The 20,304-nt window shown below is 38.0% G+C and overlaps 2 protein-coding genes across 2 annotated transcripts; one reads left to right on the forward strand and one right to left on the reverse strand.

Moving 5' to 3' along the window:
* Positions 1-1,473: 1,473 nt before the first annotated feature.
* On the reverse strand, positions 1,474-5,061 carry dscc1 (DNA replication and sister chromatid cohesion 1). The gene is made up of 9 exons (XM_044359604.1): positions 4,689-5,061; positions 4,032-4,200; positions 3,796-3,930; positions 3,493-3,583; positions 3,148-3,286; positions 2,601-2,653; positions 2,342-2,496; positions 2,023-2,171; positions 1,474-1,835 (listed from the first exon to the last, which is right to left on the reverse strand). Exons 1-9 carry the CDS (start codon positions 4,856-4,858, stop codon positions 1,724-1,726), a joined length of 1,173 nt encoding a protein of 390 aa, XP_044215539.1. The 5' UTR covers positions 4,859-5,061; the 3' UTR covers positions 1,474-1,723.
* Positions 5,062-5,235: 174 nt separating this feature from the next.
* Positions 5,236-20,044, forward strand: mrpl13 (mitochondrial ribosomal protein L13). Its single transcript, XM_044359608.1, has 7 exons — positions 5,236-5,358; positions 7,987-8,110; positions 8,397-8,490; positions 9,210-9,270; positions 10,982-11,068; positions 12,771-12,892; positions 18,999-20,044. The coding sequence occupies exons 1-7, from the start codon at positions 5,332-5,334 to the stop codon at positions 19,021-19,023; spliced, it is 540 nt and encodes a 179-aa protein (XP_044215543.1). The 5' UTR covers positions 5,236-5,331; the 3' UTR covers positions 19,024-20,044.
* The last annotated feature ends 260 nt before the right edge of the window (positions 20,045-20,304 follow it).

Below are 20,304 nucleotides of genomic sequence, written 5' to 3' on the forward strand. Positions count from 1 at the left end.
AATGACCATTAAGACAGTAAATGTTTTTAATAGAATGGAGAAGGAAGACGAGAGGAAAGAGGAATGGAGAATGAAGTGAAGTCATGATGTGCGAGTAAAAAAAGGAAGAAGTATAATCCGGAGGAAGGGAGGAAAATTAAAGATCATCATACTGCAGGCGCCACGTAGAGCATCGCAGCAGTTGCAACACACCCAACAGACAGGTCAGCACTCCCATGGGGTGATGTCAGGGTTAGTCAGCTAGCCAATGCTGATAATGTTATTTTGGAAACACAGATGTGTGTGAGTGTGTAGGTGTTTGTGTTAAGACAGATATTTGTGTGGCTTTCTGTCAACTGCTAGTCAACTCTTCCTCGTCTGCCAGCAACACTGATTCACACACAGACATGTTATGTTAGTGAAGAAACACACACAGTCTGTGGATGTTTAACACACTGAGTCACACATGACTGCTGACCTGACCAGCAAAAAAAACATGATGCATGAATTTACAGACATTATCTGACAGACAGGACTGAAATTACTTTTGAAAATTATGTTTAATTCCTATTTAATTTAGTTCAGGTTCCCTCTAATTATTTATCTATTTTAATCTGACTCCTGTGGTTTGTCACCTTCTGCATCTTGTTTTCATCACTTCTCATATTTTCTGCATTAATATGTCCCCAAAGGCTTTTTGCTCCTCTGTTCTCATAATCTCACTCTGTATAACATCATCTGCTTGGATTGATTTCAGTCTCCTCAATTATTATAATTAAATAATTTAAACATGTGACCAGGGCTGCAACTAACAATTACTGTCAGTATCCATTAATCTACCAAATATTCTTGATTAATTATTACAGAATGTTGGCAAATTACGAATTCCCAGAGCCCAAAGTTACATCTTTAAGTGTTTTGTTTTGTTCCGACCAACAGTCCAAAACCCAAATACTGTATATTAAGCTTACGAACATTAAAAGACTAGGAAAACAAGAAACTATTCACATTTGATAAGATGGAAAATAAAATCTTGCTCCTTTTGATTTAAAAAATGGCTCAAGCAACATCGATTAATTGACTAATCATTTTAGCTCTATATCTGACTGAGACTGGGATCCAGTCTGCAGAAAGCTGATGGTTTAGAACAACCTGCGGACATCAAGCAGGAAAATAAAAACTGAAAACTAACTGATATGTGTGAATCAATGAATGTTCTATTGTTCACTGTGCTTTCAAACTGGTCTGTCATTTAAATGCATCACATAATAAGCCGGATGGGTGCCAACCAGTACATACTGTACAATACCAGTCACTGTGTGGAGCTTATTTATCAGCGTAGACCACCACCTTGTGGACAGTCTCCAGCGCAGCATCTGGTAAGTTCATGTGTTTACTTCTCTTTTCAAACAAACTCCTGCTAGAGAAGAAAAGAAGATGCTCATTTGTCCAACTCAGGTTCGTTAAGGAAAATAAGTGAGACAACCACCTACATGAGAATTATATGAAAACTTATTTTATTACCAATAAGCAGCATTTTTACAGACAAAGTAAAAACTGAAGTAGTCAGGTTACAGCTAGAAGTTTTAATGATTAATGTCTTTGCAATGTTTTTCCAAGGCAAACTGTTTGATATAACTGAGTGATAATTTTGCACACTGTGGTAAGTGCAAAGGTTATACAGAGGATACACATAAACACATAAATTTCCACATGTAAAGATGATACTAGACAGTCATTATGTTCATGTAGCGACAGGCCTTCTGGAGTTGAAGACCTTGATGCCATTTTGCATTGAAGATCGAGCGTGTTTGGTCAGGAGGGCTCCGGTGGTCTGTTTTTCTCCACACAGGTCCCTGGAAAACAAATTATAATGCATCAGATTATCTATAACATCAGATTAACTATAAGGTTAAAAACCTCTGCACTAACGTTAGTGAGACAAATGAATGTACTTTTATTTTAAATAAATAATCAGGTCATTGACTTGTCACTATGCTCTTGCTTTCAGCTACGCTAATTCTCAAAACGGATGACACCAACTGTATGTACGGCGTGATGTCCTCCTCTGTCCATTTCTCTTTGAGTGTGAAGAGATGGTTGAAACGCTCTAACGTGTCCTCTGGGAGATCTTCTACCCGCAGCAGCCCGATGGTCTCTGGACGCGAGGTGCGGTCCACGAGGGCGACGCTCTGGAAGATTTTACAACACCGTCAGCACTGGATTTAGTTTCTCAAGAGAAGTCAGTAACAATGAGCAGCTGCATGGAGTCACCCCTTTGTTAAAAGAGCATAATACTGAAAAGAAATGATTTAAAACCTCTTTCCTACTCAGGATGCAGTATATAAGAGAGATAGATAACCTTGAGTTGGTCCAACTGTGTGCTCATGCCGTCTGGGACGCTCTGCTGCCAGACCTCCTGAAACTCCCTCAGGTTGAACTTGACAGCGTTGTGTAGCAGCAGTAACGCCGTGGCCCGACAAACTTTATCCTCATTCAGCGCATAAAACACTTCATCTGTATGGATGGTGGAGGACACAGAGAAGTTGGTGGACATTGTAAACAACAGTGTACAGTAGTTATTTAAGCTCAGTTAATTGTTCAGAGAGCGTTTTCTTTACCATTTTCAGTGTAGCGGTTGCCATAGCAGTTTAAACAGTGCTCGATCATCTCTCTGTGAATGAGAAAGAGTATAATATTATTAAAATAACATTAGAATCTATTTTGTTGGCCGACTAAACTAAGAGTCTTATAGATTATACATATCCAGCCTTAAAATAGATACTCAGTCAGTCAGTATAATTAGATTAGTTGTTTATTTAGTCTCAATGCAACTGAAAACCTACTCTAGTTAGAAATGTTAATATGTCTATATTCCCCAGAACAAAGTCAGAAAAACTCCATTGTTAAAAAACAATCAGTAGGCTGACAGATAATATGAATAAATCCATTAAAAAGACTAATAGATTTATTCTGCTGTTTTTTAACTTCAGCGTACCGCCTTCTTTCCTGACTGTTCTGGAGAATATAGACATTGTTTTTTTGTTTTTTTTAAAAAGGCAGAGCAGCCAGCTCTGCATCTGTTTCCTCTTATGAACTTGTTGATATTTCACCCTTCCTTTTGTAGATCTCTACTAGTGAGCATGAGGATCACAGATGTTAACTTACTTGGGCTCCAGTGGGGCTAACTCTTCCAGACTGATTTGAAGAGGAACCTTGTTGAAAGCCCACGACTCAGAATCCACCAGCTGAGTCACATGACCGAGCAGCTTCATCTCGTAGTCAAAGTCCAGCACGCGCCAGTAGCCTTGAGGAAAGAAAACACACTCTCTCTAAGCATCTGGTAACTTTCTGTATTGTCATTTATATGAGTAAGAATTGTGAAGAATAAGAGGAAAGACTGAAAAGTCCTGTACTGTACCGAGCACCATAATAACAATCAGTTTGTAACTTTTTGTTGTTTTTCAGTAAAACCAACATTATGTAAATTATTTTTTTAATATCACAGGTTACCATCTATCTGACAGGCGTGGATGGTCTCTAAGTGGGTCTTTATCTCATCTTCACTGGCCTGGATCTTCTCCAACAGATCCTGCATTGTGTACTAGCAACAAATATGCACACAGTCATTTTGTGCTTTCACAGATATTTCACCAGAACAGATTTTATTTGCAATAATAAAAAGTTTTTAGCATGCAAAATTATCTTGAAACCAGCTGAAATTTAAGCTTTTGAACAGGGTTGTTGCTTTATACCTGGTATTATACAGTCCCACTAGATATAATAGTAATAACTTCACTGTAGAAATGCTTTTACCCTGTTGTCTGTGTTCTCCTCCTGCCCTCCGAAAGCAGGTCCTTCATAAGGATTCTCCATTAAAAGCTTCTTCAGTTTCTTCAGTTTAGGGCGCTGTTTCCTCAGTTCCCAGTAGCTGTTACAAAATCCCCAAATCTACAACACAAGTAGGGTAGTGTCAGTGTTATGTGACCAATAAGCTGTGTATGTTTGTGCGTGTATTACAGCATCAGTGTGTGTGTGTGTGATTTCCACACCTGATTGTGCACCACATGAGAGCTGTCCTGGCTGTTAGTTAGTTGGTCAGGTGTTTTGCATCCTGGCACAAACAGCAGCAGGTTGGATGTGTCGGCAATTTTTAGATCATAGGTTTTGTCACCACTACACAGCACAGCACGCTCATCCTTATCTCCTCGAATCACCAGACTGGGAAAGAGGAAACAATCATTGTTAGTTATAATTGTCTGTATGTTTATATCCATCCTGATCATCTGAGCATCATCTGTCACCCTCAGCATTTTCAATTAACAGAGTGGATGACAATTAAGTCTTGTCATTGAATAATCAATATTCATTTAGGGTGATATGGACAAAATCAAATATCACAATAATTTTAACCAAATACCTCGATATCGATATTGCGACAATACTGTAGGGATGACTATTGATGCTTTTACACTTATATTTATACAATGAGATTTTTGATTAATAATCATCAGCAATGTGGCATTTTCCGTAATTTTTCTTACACTTAAAAGTTTAATCGATAGTGAAAACTGTCAGATAATAAAATAGATCAGGCACTTATTGTGTTTCCTCCCAACATACACAGAGGAGGCATCACAGATTCATTAATGCACATTAAATAAATAAATAAATAAATAAATAAATAAATAAATAAATAAATGTCTGACCTTTGACCAGCTTCTATGTGTTTGCACAGCGTGTCGTCCAGCTCCATCAGGCAGTAGTCTGCAGATGAAACGTTGTCCCCAAAAGACAGACAGTGGATAGTTTTCTGCAGATCTTCTTCTTTCAGCTTGGCGATCTGCAGAGTCGCCAGCACCTCTTCCAAAGTCCTCATGTTTGGTCAGACTGTAGGTTAGATAAACAGTGACGTACCACCTAAATAGACGAATCCCTGTCGACTCTTTTAAACAATAGAGACAAGTTAAGTTTTTAAGGATAATAAAAACGAATGCTATTTAGTGACTACAGTCGGTGACTTGTCAAATTTCCCCGCGCTGTCTCTCTGCCGCGGGAAGGAAGTACGTACAGAAGCGACGTCAAAATAAATCCGAGTAGAAAACAAATTTTCGATTGAAAACTGAATACGTTTTTACCTCTTTTAAAAAAGGTCAAATATCCCAACATTTAATACAATAAGAGCAATGAAATAGCAGGGTGTTGTATTTTAGAACATTAGCTAAATATACATAATTGCGGAACTGTGAATTCTCAGGTCATGTTTCAGCCGAGTAAAAGCTCACAGCGGACCGTCACTCACGTTGAGTTGAGGGTCAAATGTTTTGAGGATGTGCTAGTAGTGTTATCAAAATGTCAAGTTTCTCCAGATCTGCCCAGGTAAGTTTATATTTTATGTATCACATTATCTCACTGTAGCTACTGGTTAACCGTTATATTTATCTGCGAGGTCGTGTCGTCACATCATATGCTGTTAGCAACCGTTGCTAACGAGCTAGCCACGGTGTGTGTTATGTGATGAAGTTGTAATAAAACTAACAAATCTAATGTTGTTAAACCGTCAGTGAAGGTTAAACCAGCGGACTGTGGGTTAGAGAGAGTCCCCACAGAGCTGAAGCTGTTGTAGCTTTACTTTAGTCTTTTAGCTCAAACGCAATTAGCATCTTTAAACTGTCACCTGCGTCCTAACATCATATCTGCATGTTATGTTAGCTTGAAGCAAGCATTATTTTATTTGTTTTGTTTGTTTTATAGCATGCATGCGTTTACAAAATTGTGTAATTGCGTCTATAAAAGCTTCAGACATTGACATACAGTAGTGTGGTGCTCATACCTGCTTTATTACTTGCTGCATATTTTAAGATTTTATGACATTTTAGAAATGTAAGGACCTAAAATTTACGAAATAAAAAGGTTTGATCCGTTTATTCCATGTAGGAGAAGTCAGGGAATTTGATATGTTGTCTTTGTGAGTTAGAAAATGTTAAATGCGTCATTTTAATGGAACATAATGTATTGTCATACTATTTTGGCACGTTCATAGTATAAGTTGATGTTTTTTTTGTTGTTTTTTAAAAAAATTTTATTTACATTTTATCAATACAACAAAGACCTAATACAAACATCACAAATTCACAACACAAGGACATTATGCCAGATGTTACAGACCAAAAGATATAAATATAATATTCATCTTTAGGAGATTGTTGCATCACTAATCCTTCTTGACTGGACTTCTCCAGTCAAGAAGGATTTACATACAAGGTTCAGGTTTCTGTTAATTATACTGGTTTTGTATCTTGAACGGTACAGATCACCTCTTAATCTAAGTGTCCATTATTTATATAGTCTTCTGTAAGTGTCCATGTAAGCCATTATCTCGATAAAGTCCTTTAGCCAGTAATTCAAACAAAAACAATTTGATTTCCTTACTTCAATTTATTAGTACAATCCTTTTCACAGAAAGGAATACAGAGTTCAACGTTAATGCAGAAATCTACTTGTCCAAAGTCAATTTTTACTTGCCCCTATACAAATTATTTTAGTTATTAGCAGTTATCAAATAGACCTCACAACAAAACCTAATGTTAACTGTAATGTTTAATTTTTATTTAAGTAAATGAAACTGAACAAGGACAGAGTGTCATAAATGTGAAGCAACAAACATTCTTGCATATCGAAAATGGCATTTGGTAATTTTTTTATTTATGGTAATTCTTTTTACCACTTGCCCGATTGAGCAAGTGAGTTGCTAGATTTACTAGCCTGATGTGGCATTTTACTTGCCCTGAGCAATCAGGCACCTTATTGTTGAACCATGAAATACTTTTGTTATCAGGTGTTGTGTTACTGCAGATTTCAATCCATCCACTTGAACTCCCAGCAATCACACTTCTGGGCATAGTGATACATCCACATTTAATATTAAACATAAAATATTTTGGACTCGTACTCAAGATTTTCCTATTTATATGTTATTTAAATAAGAAAAATAATAAGTTGGTTTTAAAGGCACTGCAAACTAGGGCTGCAACTAAGGATTATTCTCATTATCGATTAATCTGACGATTATTTTCTCGATTAGGTGTTTGGTTCATAAAATGGTGAAAAATGTAAACCACTGTTTCCCACAACCCAATGTGACGTCCTCAATTGTTTTGTTTTGTCTCAGCCAACAGTCCACAACCCAAAGATAATTAGTTTACTATTGTAGAGGACTAAAGAAACCAGAAAATATTCACATTAGAGAAGCTGGAACCAGAAAAATTGTAAATTTTCTTTTAAAAAAAATTACTCAGTGATTAATTGATTATCAGAACAGTTGACAATTAATTTAATTGTAAGCAACTAATTGATTAAGCATTGTAGCTCTACCGCAAACCTACACAGGTCTCTGGCAGGTGAAAGGTGAACAGAGCTGTGATGGGAAGGCCAACAGACTCTATTTACTAATAAAAATGATAAATTGTGATTTGTACCGTTGTCACAGGTGCAACAAAGCCGACAGGCATGTGTTAAACATGAGCGTATACACGCAGCATGGATGTTTATTTTGCTGTACGTGTGATTTAACCTACATTCCTTGAGTCTAAATCCTGTTTCTGCCACAAGCTGTGCAGAGGAGGCGTTTGACACTTATCCCTTCCTTCATTGCTGCCCGTGCATAGTAATGTGTAGTGCAGAGAACAGGAATTAAATGTGATACTCGGTGCGTTTGTTCTCAAAATCTGTATGAGAATGTCATTAAAAGGATAATTTGGGGTGTTTGGTGTTGCATATTCAAGGTTTCAAGGTCATGAACTCTTCATTTTATGACAGTAAGAGTACAGCAACATTAGAAATAAGGAATAATAATTTTTGTTTAGAAGTATTCTGTCCTTGGAATAAGTAGCTTGAAACAGGAAACAAGCTGCCATTTATTGTCACAGAACCTGCAGGGTCTGTCTTGTTCCTGATAGCATTTATCCACACCTGTCAGTTTATTTAACCTATTCTCTCTCCTTTCAGCAATGGGCGACTTTCGCACGGTCCTGGTTTGTAATCGATGCCCGGATGCAGCCCCCTGGGAAAATAGCGACCATGTGCTCTGTTAGATTACAGGGGAAACACAAACCCATCTACCACGCACTAAGTGAGTACTTCACTCTATCGCAGAACAAGGTTGTCGTGGCATGAAACAGCCACACGATGTCGGTAGAGGATAAACTCTGTATATAGAAAATATATTTTCTTTCTGCTCTCTAATGCATAATACCACTACCAATACTATAAGAGGATATTTGTGTAATATTCTTTGTTTTTTGGATGATGTGTCTTTATCCTTAACTTGTTGTTAACCAGAGGAAAACTGCTGTTGGTATAATAATTGTGTCTCTCTGATCATATTTTTTATTAACCAAACCTTGAACATCTTGCAGGTGACTGTGGGGACCACGTCGTAGTAATAAACAGTAAACACATAGCTTTCTCTGGAAACAAATGGGAGCAGAAAGTCTATTCATCACACACGGGGTAAGTGCATAATACTACAGTACCTCACAGAGAACAACTTGGAAAATATAACAGGAATCAAAATATAAATAGAAAACAGCTGTGTTGCTGTGGCCTCTTGTTCACACTTGTAAGAAGTGTTTGCTTTTTGGCCACCTGCATCAGTGGTTTTCTAGTGTTGTGTTTTTATTTATTTTCTGGACTCACAGACTTGTTTTCTGTCTAAAAGATGATTTTGCTCATAATGACAACCGGTCAACCAGAAGAGGAGAGCTAGCCATGAATAATCCAGTTTCTTCTGTACTGTAATTTATGCGTGTACATTTGAGAGTCAAGGCTATTTCTCTAAGCTTATACAACACAGAGTGACACATAGTGACATCCGCATAGGATGCTCATATATTCTCCGGCTGCTAAAAAGACATTACTTCTGTGTCATACAAGTGGATAATCTACTTTCTTTGTTTAGATGAGTGAACTGCAGAATCCAAAACAGAATTCTCTTTAACATCTTTTAAATATATTCATCACTTTATTGTGTTCAGTAGAAGTTTATTTGTGTAAGCAGCATTGTGGCCGGTATGATTATAGAACTGTTAATGGAATACAAGATAAGTTTCAGAGATGTCAAAGCATTGTAGCTTCATATCATCTTATACAGGCAGGTTGAATTACAAAGCACCATGTTTAGCTTGTCATGCTCAACATGCACTCATTTAGTTTTGTCTTCTTATCTAAAGGTATCCAGGTGGATTCAAACAAGTCACAGCTGCCCAGCTCCACTCCAAGGACCCCAAAGCTGTAAGTGTTGTCAATCAGTATTCTGTCAATCAGTATTCTTCATTTTTAAAACATTATTTTCACAAAAAAATATTCTAAACATTTTAGAAATACCGCTGCTGCCTTTCATCATGTGTTTCTATTACATTGTATGTGTGATTTAACCCACATTGATGGAGATTAGTCTTCATTTCTACGTCTGCCACATGCTGTGCAGAGAAGGTATCAGCTGCTGTGACACTTATCCTTTCCGTCATATGTGCTGTTTGTGCATATTAATGTGAAGCGCGGAGAACTGGGATTTAGCAGCAGTGGATTTTCTCCGGTGATGTTTCGTACGTTCTGAATATCAGTACAAGAATGTCAGTTCAAGGATAATTCCTGTGGTTTTGGTTGTGTTGCATATTCATGGTTTCAGGGTTACAGACTCTTCAGTGTGTGACAGGAAGAGTAGAGTCTGGCTTCACACTACAGCTTTCTTCACACAGTGATAATTGCATTCAGAACTTGACGTGACCTACATACAGTACTTACAAACCACTGGCAGTCGACTCCTTTGTTACGAAACATCCAGGCTTTGGCACAAGAGAGAAACAGCAACTTTTTGTCTTTATTGTCCAAAAAAATCATCATGAACATGAGCACTGTGGTCTATTTTGATTTCATCCACAAAAACAGTGCTGGTGCCATTTTAATGACTCAATAGAATCAAATATGTATCAATTCGCACCTGAAAAATCCCCAACAAATGGACTATTTACTCCTGTTAAAGTAACATTTGCTAAAAACCACAGTGCCCGGGTGTTTTAAGAAATTGCTGAACTTTATTAAAAAAATTAAAAAAATATTTGTGACCTTAAAAGAAAACGTTGAAAGATATTTACTTGATTTGACTCATTTGGATGGATGGAGCTTCAAATTAGCTTCAGATAAACTTTTAAATACATTTTTGCACAGAAGGAGGACTGTGGATTTTGCCCCCCATCACTTACATTGTAAGTACATTATGAAGAGATCTTCTAATGGTCGGTATGAACAGGAGGAATGATTATGGCAAGAAAAGCCTGTTTCAATGTTCATTCGGGCTCCTGACTGTTGTTTTAAGATAGACTTGAAAAATTGTGAATCTGTCCTTTAACCCGAATCCTGAGCTCTGCTGGCCAAGAGTGGTTTTGATGTTACACAATAGCAACAGGACTGTTCAGAATCATTTAAACATCAACAGCAACAGTTTGTTGAGTGTTTCCACGTGGAGAAGTTTCAGTAAATGGTTCTTGTCTTGTGGGAATCATCGGAGGTAGGTGAGTGACCTGCACTGCTTCCCAATCTGTATTTTACTAAACCAGGAGAGACACATACTCAGCTGTTGGCTCTTTGCTGATCCAGATTTTAGTCCAGCTTCTGACCACAGACGTTTGTCCTGAAGGTAGTTTAGTCAGAATGAGGTTTGGAGGGTTTACTGGGGTTTGAGGAGAGAGACATGAAATTGGACAGATGAGTGGTTTGTCAGCACTGCCTCTGTCCAACATCTACAGCCAATATTTCTGTCCAGTAACTCTGTCCAAGTTGAATTCACATTTGTGCGACCAGCTTCGCATTGAAAAACAGTTTTTGGAAGCAAATGTTAGAAAAATATAGAAAACATTATGTGAAGTTGCTATAGACACTGACTTTTATAAGAAACAGTGACTTGACTGTATGTAAACTGTGTTTATGTCATTCTCCTCACCAGATTGTGAAGTTAGCTGTTTACGGCATGCTGCCTAAGAATCTGCACCGGCGCACCATGATGCAGCGATTACACATCTTTCCTGAAGACGTAAGTTCACTGTTCCTCCTTATCTCTCAGGGCTGATGTCCCCCTACATCTTCATCGTCCAAGTTAATCAAAGACCATCACAAAGAGGACACATCATCTGATATCATTTTGCAGATATAGACCTAAACGAATGAGCCAGTTTTCATAAATATGGCTGCTTAACCCCTGTAAGGTATTTTTAAATGAATTAGTGTACAATTAATATCTTTTGTTCCACTGGGTTGGTTCAGTCAAGGAGAAAAAAAATGGATGTTGCCTTTGACAGAGTAGAGTATTAGTGCTTTTCTTTACCTTTTGCCTACCTTCTTTAACTCACATCTTTCCAGTCGGTACGGGTGTTTGAAGTGTGGACGTCCTGGCCAGTAGCCTGCTCCTTTAACATTCAGGCTATTATTTTACAGTGTAATGAGAAAACTGTTCTGTGTTTCTAACTGGTTCTTTCAACACTACTTTAAAAGTTTTTCTTGGTCTCATATAAATTTGAACTGAAATAAAATTTCATGTTGACACACCTCTCAAGGCAGCTGAGAGGAAAAGGAGCATTTCTCATATTTTCCCAAAGACCTGTTTTCCTCCTTTTTTAACAATAAAACAACAATAACTTTTAAAAACACAGAATTTATTTTTAACTGCAGAAAGAGATGAATAAATGTGATTTCAGCTTGACTTGCACTTATCAATATTTTTATATACATTTTAATGTAAATGACTATATGTAAAGTGAAAGGTGTCACTCGTAGTAACAAACCCACAAAATTAGCAACTAGCTGGTGAACACAGTGGAGCATTTAGCAGGTGAACAGCCAGATATTTTTCTCAGGAGTTGATGGAGACCAAAACGGCTTAAAGAAAAGTGAATACTGGACTTACATTCATCGGGGGGGTCAGAAACACAACTCCAAATGAATACTAGTGTTGCTCCGTGTCTGAAGATATACAATTATTGGTCAACATCAGTGTTGTTCTTTGGATTTTCTGTGTTGTGTTGAACAATGTAACTTGTTCTGCTGCCCCCAATTGTATTTTAACATTGGATGTCTAATATGTTTCCATCATAACTGTCTCCTCCAGGTGCATTGAGTCATTGTTGGAGTGAATTATCGACACTGCAGTTCACAGACCTACAGTTCAGAAACATTATTGGCACTTAAATGGATTCATTTCTTATTGTTTTAAAAGTACATAGTTGAGAAGAACCAGCATCACACATCACAGCTTCTGGAATACATTGAAAGAAAAAATGTACTTGACAGTCAGTTAATTGTCCTGCATTAACTGGATGTAATTTTTATTATAATACAGTATATATTATTGAGAACACTATTATCAATCAATCCTAGCTATGTGTGGAAAAAGGACGAAAACCAGATCTTTTGTGTTTTGGTTGGTGATGTAATACATGACGTGTTTGGTGTCAGAATGAAAGAAAGTCAGATACCTGTCATTTATTTTGGCCCAGTCCTGTCTTGATATCCACCAGCAGTGTTGATAGTGTGCACTGCAGCAGTGTGCATCTCTAATTACAAACATATGGCTTCCTGAGCCTTGTGAATGTCGACAGTCCCATCAGCAATTCAGAACAGTCCAGGCAGCATTAAGTTGCGTATGAGTAATTTTGAAAAGATGGCGCTTTCTGATCCCTACAGTTTTTTTTTTTGTTTTTTTTTCAATATCTGTCTCTCCTCTGTCCACCCCTCACCAGGAGCTGCCAGATGACATCCAAGCCAACCTGACGGAGGAGCTGCCTCAGCCCAGAGAAATCCCCAGGAAGCTCAGCGAGTACACCCAGGAGGAGATAGACGCTTTCCCCAGACTGTGGACACCGTATGTTGAAAAACACACACACACACAGCAATGCTCACGTAAACACAGATGCTGTATATACACACAGTGCATGTGTAGGTGTCACTGCATACAAACACAAATACAAATGGGAGGAGATGAATGCACTACAATAGTATACACAGGATTAACAGGATCAGTGACTCACTCTCCTTAGTGCTGTCTCCCTTTCAAAGAAACTTGAGTGTGTGTGTGTGTGTGTGTTTGCGTGGAGTATTGCACATTCATATAAATACCTCTGAACAATAAGGTCTTTTAATTCAGCCCACACATACAAACTCAAACTCACAACATTGTCTTGCTTGTGAGCTAAACTGAATCACTGTCATGAACCAGCAATGAGAAATCAACAACAATGTACTTGCTGTAGGATGTAATTGTAATGTCTCATTTTAAAGTGGAGTTGTTATCAGGTTTGATATTTAATGGTAATTCTTTGCCTGTGAGGGTCATTCATTGTGATGATCATATCAAGATGTTTATGTTAACTTTAGACACACTGGTATTTTTAAAAATGATTTATGTTCAGTTGCTACAAGCTGACACCATGCATAATGGCAAAAGCTGAAATTCCTACAGAGGAACAAACTCAAACTGATACTCATTTTTAGCACTATTCAAATTCAGTTGACTGAACTAAACATAAATTACAAAATGTAATGTTTTAACCCAAACTTCTACCTTCCAATGGCTTTTTTAATTGGCAGACAAACTTCCTACAAATGATTTCCTAATTTATCTAGGGAGTCATAATGAGTAATACACACACGCACACACTCACAGTTGTGTTTCCATCTCTTAAGAGGACTTGCATTCATTCCCTGGAGACTTACCCTAACCCCTTACCCTACCCTTAAACCTTAAGTCTACACTTAACGATTTACGTTATGGGATTTACTTGCTTTATGTTCCCACAAAAAGGAATACCTGGTACACACACACACAGACACATTACATTGACTTACATTCATTTCCTGGAGACTTACCCTAACCTTAATATAAGCCTAAACTAACTTTAACTTTAAACCAAGTCTTCACCCTAACATTAATGATTTTACGTCAAGGGGACTTACTTTTTGTCCCCATAAGGGAGGCAAGTCCACACAAGTCTGTGTAAACAGATTTATGTCCCCCACATGAGACACACACACACACACACACACACACACACACACACACACACACACACACAGAGTCATCTTCTGGTTTTCTGCACTAGTTACAAACAGCCAGAAGGGGGTGATGTTGAACTGAGTACCATCTCACAATCCTACTTTTCATAAAGTCAGCTGGTGTAGCAGAAAGTGTGCTTTGCTAAAGACCCTCTTTGTGTATAGTAGTAGTAGCCAGTAGCTCTTATAAACTAACATTAGATGATATCCTGTTTGGAATAAAGCAGTAGACATGTAGTAATGTGTAAAGACAAATAATACTTTCAGGAAGTCTCTAATGACCTGATCCTGGATAAACAGGAATAAAAGTATTTCACAATCAAAACAAATATCAGGTTTGCAAGTGGATGGAGAGGCACCAACACAGTGGCTTTTTCTTTTAGCACTATCCTTTTTCCTGATATCACAGCAGGAAAAGCACAGGTGTTAATAATAAAATTAATCATGGTTCAATTCCATTCAGCTGCTTCAGTTTCAGGGTCCTGGGGCTAGATTAGTAAATGATGAGTACACACAGAAACTATGAATACACCACTTCCCGCACATAAACTGGTCTTTATAAAAGCAGAATGTGCACACCTCACGCATTCTTCAGACCGGGCGTACATGTGTTTTTCTAAAGCGATGTGAGTGTGATGTGATGAGGTGGAGATGAAATATAAGCTGAGACACAGAATCTTTTAGTAAAACATTGTTTGTTTAGGTTGATAACCAGCTGCACTGATTGTGTGATATTTGTAAAATGCCAATCAAAGGCGCATTTATTAAGGTAACATTGATAAATTACTTTGTGTGATTCATTTTATTATTCTTTTAATTTATATAGGAGTCGACAGCTTATTTTACTGTTAATATTCTTTTTATTATCTATAGTTGTGACATGGCTTGTAAAGTCGGTTTAGAAAAGAGCGCAACAAATTAATCATTGATTACATTTGAGATATTACTGCCGACCGATGGTTTATGGTCCATGTGATGAATTAATGACATGGACGATATAAAGAGCCTCACAGCAGTGTGTAATGACAGCTGTTCTGCTGTTGGAAAACCTCGCCGGTGCAACACAGTCGGTGAAACTGCACCTCTACTTTCCCTGTTAGTTCCACTGACAGGTGTACAGACAGGCGGAGCAGGCGGCGAACTGATATGAAAACAGCTGGTTCAAAGTGTGTTTTCATCCATTTACGGTTAATTGTGGGAGTGGAAATGAGGCTCGTGCACGTGCGCCCAGTTCCACGACGATTGAGATTTATAAAACAGAACCATGTGTGCGCACGGCTATTATAAATCTGACAAAAAGAATGCGTCTGCATAATTTTCTTTGTGTGCGCACACAGTTTTAGTCATGAATCCACACAGAGTTTTATGCATCTGGCCCCTGACATTGTGCATGCTGTCACACTGTCATGTCATGGCTCACTGGGACACTTGAACAGAACAGAGCCATTGTTAATTTTATTAGAAACACATGTGCTTTCCCTGCTATGACCAGTCAAAACCTCGTGACTTGTGAATTTGACTTTAGAGGAGAGGCTCAGGTGCTTTGTCACTGACACAATCTTGTCAGTGACACAATCTTTATGTTAATGAGAATGGGAGTTTGAACTCACCCTTTGCCCTGTCCTGCTCAGACCACGTCAGAGGTGAAGGCGCTTTTACACAGCACAGCGTTGTTTTCAAGGTTTTTTACGAAGCAACGCATGCATGAGTGGATCCAACTGAAAAGCCTGCCAAGCCCTTCTCGTGGCCAGTTTGACTCTGACACTTAATAAGTTGTAACATTTTTTTATTGTAACTATAAACACATGTGGCTGCGGTGTGAATGATTGTCAGCCAACAAAGAGCTGTCCATATGTGACATGATGTACAGAAAGCAACAAAGAGGGGAATTTCCACCAAAAACCACACTTTCAGTGGGAGTTGTGGACACGGTCGCCTCCCTTACCGCTCCTGTGTAAATTTAGTTGTAGGTACTTGCATAAACTTGTAGTCCCTATGAAAATAAGCTTTTCCCCCAAGTTGACATTCTTACTTACTGTCTTTGTGGTGTTTTCTCTCACGAGTGAGAAATCTTCTCTGTATTCTGGGGCCATGGAGAGTCTACAAGTCAAATACATGTAGCTTTAAGTCAAAGGCAAAACAAACAGCTACTAGACAGAGTTCCTGAATAAAATGATGATATCTTGATGTTTTTCATGTTTAGACTTTGATTAACTTTTTTTTTTTTTATCACAGTGTCACACAACTGTCGTCTCTAATAATGTGATGTTATGTGAGGCTGTGTTGCCTTTTGTCTTGAGTACATCGATAAAAACATTTTATCGTTTGTTTGTTCTTGGGATTGAATTGTCTACGATTGGTGCTTGTGTTGTGAAGTTTCTTCATGACAGTCGGTGAACTCTTGTCACTATCTTGCTGAATGGTTGAACATCTGAAAATACTCGGGACAACGATGGAAATGAGTCTAGGACTTTATCGTTCTGTCCCTGACAAAGTCTGATAAGTTGTTTTTAAAATATTTTGGAATGTTGTCTATAAAGTTACATTACATTATGTTACGTTAGTGCCCTTTGAGTTTCCCTGAAAAGCTTTATAAATGGAGGCTTTTGTTCATTGTGCTGCCACCAAACATCATTGAGCTGCTCTAGAATATAACGGCCTCTCAGCTTGAACTCTGTAAATGTGTCTGTGGTCGTATTGTTCAGCAGGAATCATCTTTTCATCTTTTTTATTGTAATTAACAGCTGATGTTGCATCTGTAGTAGAAAAAAAAACGTCCTGTCCCAAACCTTTTGAATATAAATGTCAAAGTGTGACAAACATAGGTGGAGAAAGTTTGTCTGTTTTCCGCCTCCTTCCTGGCTGTCGGGACACACAAGGTGTCTCTGTGGGAGGCGAGAGAGCATCTGTTATTTGGCATAATCATATTCATGGCTTTTCTGAGTGAAGTATTTTCTGGTGGGAGATTAGACTGACATTGTGACCCACGGTTTACTGTCACGATAATGTTGTATTTCTCTTGCTCCACCTGTAATAAACATCATTCTGACAGGTTAACTGAGAGCATTCTGTCCTCCACCTGCTCAGCACGAGCCTTAGCGTCCGTCTTCTACTTCCTTATCCAGGTCAGGGTCGCTCCTCTTCATCTGCAACAGCTGTAGCTCAACTCCGAAGTTCACTGGTGGTCTTTGTTTTAGCTACTCAGAGTGTTTGTGAGCTTGTAAAAAAAGATCAAGTGGTAAATTTAAAAGTTTTGCCTTAGTGCTCAAACCAAAGGCTTGATACACTTTGACTCTCCAGGTTGTTGTATATGGTTCTACTTTTGGCTCAGAAGTAGCACCACATGGGAATATGAAAGATGTCTTTTGTTTACTACATAGTTCCATATGTGTTGTTTCATAGTTTTTGTGTCTTCAGTATTGTTCCACAATGTAGAAAATAGTAAAAAAAATTATGAAAACCCCTTGAATGAGTAGGTGTGTCCAAACTTTTAACTGGTTCTTTGTCACGTTAAAGAATCAGTTCACCCAAATCACTATCAAAAACTATTGTCAAATAGGTTTTTTGACGTTCTCCCATTTTTTGGTCTTCAGAGTATTTTAAAATTACATTTGAAACATTGAATAGCAACAAGTCTTTCCAGAAACATCAGCTATCCTGCAAAAGCCAAAGACCTCAACATAACTATTTGTATTGGAGCCACTTTCTACTGAAGAGACAGTTTAAATGTCATGTTTCACACACAAATGTCTGTTCACCTCCACTGTAGAAAGAAATCTCAGATTCTCAAAATCTGGTTAAATAAACCAAATTTATGCCATACTGGCCTGAATATAAGACTAAACAATATAGAATTTATTTCCTCCGTGGCAGAAGAACACATTACACGAACCTTCAGAAACAGACTCACGATAAACAGACTGTACTGTTGTTTGTAATTTGGGTGGACTGATCCATATCCATATGGTACTTTACAATGATCCCAACACCATTTCAATGTTTCTGATCTAGTAAACCCTTCCATGACACGTTTAAACTAAAGGTAACCCACATTTGATGCGCATATCTCAGGATACCTCAAAGTTGAAGTGTAATAACAGAATTAAACGAAATTTACACAGAAAGCCGTGATCCAAAAACTGTTTCCATTGTTACTGTCCTCTGTGTGTTTGAGCCTCGTACAGCATGTCTGTATTATGTTCGGCGTTGCTGTCAGAGTGTGCGTGCATGCGGTGATGAATGAGCCACCTCTTATTGTTTACTGGTTCAATCTCCTCAGCCAATCAGTGTGTCCGTTCAGGCCTGTCGCTGTGTGGTCGTCAAGGTCAAGCTAATCCTGGTTTATTTAAGAGATGGGCCTTAGCCTAGTTAATATTCACTCACACTCTTTATTCATTTTACTGATCAAATATGTGTGTGTGTGTGTGTGCCATGGGAGATGGGGTTGAGGTCATCGAGGGCGATTCAATCGTTACCCTTTATTAAACACAGTTAATATTCTCTCAGAAACCTTGGAGCTCAGGCAAAAGATTATTATTGGATATGCAGCCCCCTTTCCTCCCGGTTCATACAATACACACGCACACAAACAAGTGCTCAGACAGAAAATCAACAACATAAACATACTGCTGTAGTTGATAGCAGAGCTATTACACTTGATAACATTTTTTCTACTTTGTATCAAAAGCTATACAGCATGACCTGATAATATCTGTCTGCAATCTCTGCTCAAAATTAAAGAGAGCAGACACAGCATCTTCTTTTTGTGTTTTGTCTCATTTTGAAAAAAGAAAACGATAAGATCTGTCTGGTTTCTCATCTGTCACTATCTCGCCATGTTTTTCCGTGTAATCGGTCCTTTTCCCCGACTTTTATGCCTCTCCATACTAATGTGTTGTCTTGTGTTTTCTCCACAGACCTGAAGATTACAAGATGAAATGAATCAAAGAAGCCCAACGTGACCGAAGCAGAAAAGGTTTTCATAATAACGTTACACTGAAAATAACAGTTTCTTCAATTTTGTTATGATACTTGAACAAGTGTTAAATCAAACAGGTTTTATAGGATTTCAGTGACATGTTTGATTTCTTCTGGTCAGATGAAAGATGAAAAAACATTTTAAAAAACAAGGTCAGATGAGTGTTTCTACTTAAAGGACCAGTTTGTAGGATTTAGTGGCATCTAGCGGTGAGGTTGCAGAGTGTACAGTGTTTGGTTTGTCCATTCTGGGCTGTAGAAACAAGGCGGTGCAACATGGTGGGCTATGTGGATAGAGGATATGCTCCATATGTAGAAATAAAGGGCTCGTTCTAAGATAAAGAAAACACAACAATACTTATTTTCAGGTGATTATACCCTTAAAACATACTTATGAATATTATATTCCATTTCTGCCCAGTCTGTTCCACTAGATGCCACTAAACTCTACACACTGGTCCTTTAAATCCAGCAGTAAGTTCAGTTGGCTGTAGTTTCCTCTTCTCAAAACTGGCATCAAGTCTTGACTGGACTTCTCTAATTCATCTCACCAGTCATAAAACTAAAGCCAGCATCATCAACATAGACTCCATCCTTTTTCTGTGGGGAAATAACAGTGTCCATCTCAGTCGTATTAATCTTGACACAACCACAGCAGACATAAATTATCCAGGAACAGCTTGAGTCTGATCAGAAGGAGTCACATTCTGTGGGTTTTCCTCTGATTATGCAACCATGAAATGATCAGTTCTGGCCCATAAAAACATGACATCTGTTAGAGCTGGTCCTGACTTTGAAGGCTTGTGGCTTCACAGAAAAAAAAACTATTTATGTGTTACTATGACAACATTCATGTCATCATTGTGCTTTCGGTAAAAGTGACTTTCATCAGGAAATCCTCAGCTTTCCTTCTTGTCAGTGTGTGAAATAAAAATCAAATCTTGTTGCGTAAATTGTAAAATAGGCTAATAAACAATTTAATACATTCTTGTTAAGCAGTTTGTTCTTTTTTTTACCTAATATTGTAAAATCTAGATTAAGTTTGTCCTTTTTTGTGCCATTTAAGTTAAACAAATGACTTAAAACACAATTCTGTTGTCTCATTACAGATTTATTGATTATAAAAGCAAACAAAATAGAAAATAAATAAGTTCATATCATACTAAGGGGCAGGTGGTGAGACACATTCCTTGTTCTAACTGGTGAAAACAGACCGCGGCCAGCTCAACAGCTCAACTTTTGGTT

The sequence above is a fragment of the Thunnus albacares genome, chromosome 8, assembly GCF_914725855.1.
Source record: "Thunnus albacares chromosome 8, fThuAlb1.1, whole genome shotgun sequence".
NCBI classification, from domain to species: Eukaryota; Metazoa; Chordata; class Actinopteri; order Scombriformes; family Scombridae; genus Thunnus; species Thunnus albacares.

What these genes read in the sequence shown, in the direction of transcription:
- dscc1 (XM_044359604.1), bottom strand. Translation starts at nt 4,858, where the DNA reads ATGAGGACTTTGGAAGAGGTGCTGGCGACTCTGCAGATCGCCAAGCTG. An exon ending in CTCATGTGGTGCACAATCAG is followed by an intron (nt 3,931 to 4,031) that starts GTGTGGAAATCA and finishes CTTGTGTTGTAG; the next exon opens with ATTTGGGGATTTTGTAACAG. An exon ending in CAACCGCTACACTGAAAATG is followed by an intron (nt 2,497 to 2,600) that starts GTAAAGAAAACG and finishes CCATCCATACAG; the next exon opens with ATGAAGTGTTTTATGCGCTG.
- mrpl13 (XM_044359608.1), top strand. Translation starts at nt 5,332, where the DNA reads ATGTCAAGTTTCTCCAGATCTGCCCAG. An exon ending in GTTTCTCCAGATCTGCCCAG is followed by an intron (nt 5,359 to 7,986) that starts GTAAGTTTATAT and finishes CTCTCCTTTCAG; the next exon opens with CAATGGGCGACTTTCGCACG. An exon ending in ACTCCAAGGACCCCAAAGCT is followed by an intron (nt 9,271 to 10,981) that starts GTAAGTGTTGTC and finishes TCTCCTCACCAG; the next exon opens with ATTGTGAAGTTAGCTGTTTA.